Raw genomic sequence first — 705 nt, 5'->3', positions numbered from 1 at the left:
ATCGACTGATGGAAGATATGTTCACACACATAGAACAAAAGAAAATGAATCATTTCAGTGATAAAGTCCTGATAGGCACTTTAATTTTGCATTACGGTCGGGAAACCATCTTCAAGAAAATATGTAGATGAATCATCAGTCACACACCTTATCTAAACTCACCTTAGGAGGAGCGCACAAAAGAAGCTTGTACTCCTTGTTGTAATACATAAAGTAATTTGTTAGTATTTTCCCACTGGTGTTCATCTTCCGGCACATCTCCTCCGCGAGCTCCTCCCGTTCATGAAACCTCCGAGCAACATCCTCGTCCTCGTGACTCGCAGGGGTGGAGGGCGAGGCCGACGGAGACGAAGCAGCAGGTGTCTGTACGTTCTGTATCTTGGGCATCAGAAGGAGGGGCTTTTTCGGCGTCAGAGGCCCCAAGTAGGAGCCCAGATCGTGATTCAGTAAGAGCAGGTACAGTGTAAACGTGGCCCCTACGATGGCAGTCACTTTGAAGCACCGCGGCACTCCGTTGTTGGTCATCCTGATTACTCACTACTGGTGACTGGATAGGTATGGGGGCAGATATAAGCTGAAAGGCGAAGTATGACGAAGTATTACTACAGGTGTTTTGCGATAATAAATAGCTGGTAATTTTTTTTTATTGCTTGAAACCAGCCATTAAATTCATTGACCGACTATACTTTTACACGCACAAGCGCT

General features: G+C 45.5%; 1 protein-coding gene across 1 annotated transcript in view; it reads right to left on the bottom strand.

The window, feature by feature from the left end:
- LOC119587576 (carbohydrate sulfotransferase 9-like) overlaps nucleotides 1-557 on the bottom strand; it is a 16,279-nt gene extending 15,722 nt beyond the window's left edge. The window contains exon 1 of the mRNA XM_037936288.1: nucleotides 163-557. Coding sequence (XP_037792216.1) covers nucleotides 163-525 — 363 coding nt within the window. The 5' untranslated portion in view covers nucleotides 526-557. The remainder of the gene's footprint in view (nucleotides 1-162) is intronic.
- Nucleotides 558-705: the final 148 nt, after the last annotated feature.

The sequence above is a fragment of the Penaeus monodon genome, chromosome 22 (assembly GCF_015228065.2).
Source record: "Penaeus monodon isolate SGIC_2016 chromosome 22, NSTDA_Pmon_1, whole genome shotgun sequence".
NCBI classification, from domain to species: domain Eukaryota; kingdom Metazoa; phylum Arthropoda; class Malacostraca; order Decapoda; family Penaeidae; genus Penaeus; species Penaeus monodon.
The sequence above is the reverse complement of the archived record's forward strand: the minus strand, read 5'-3'. Positions and strand labels throughout refer to the sequence as shown.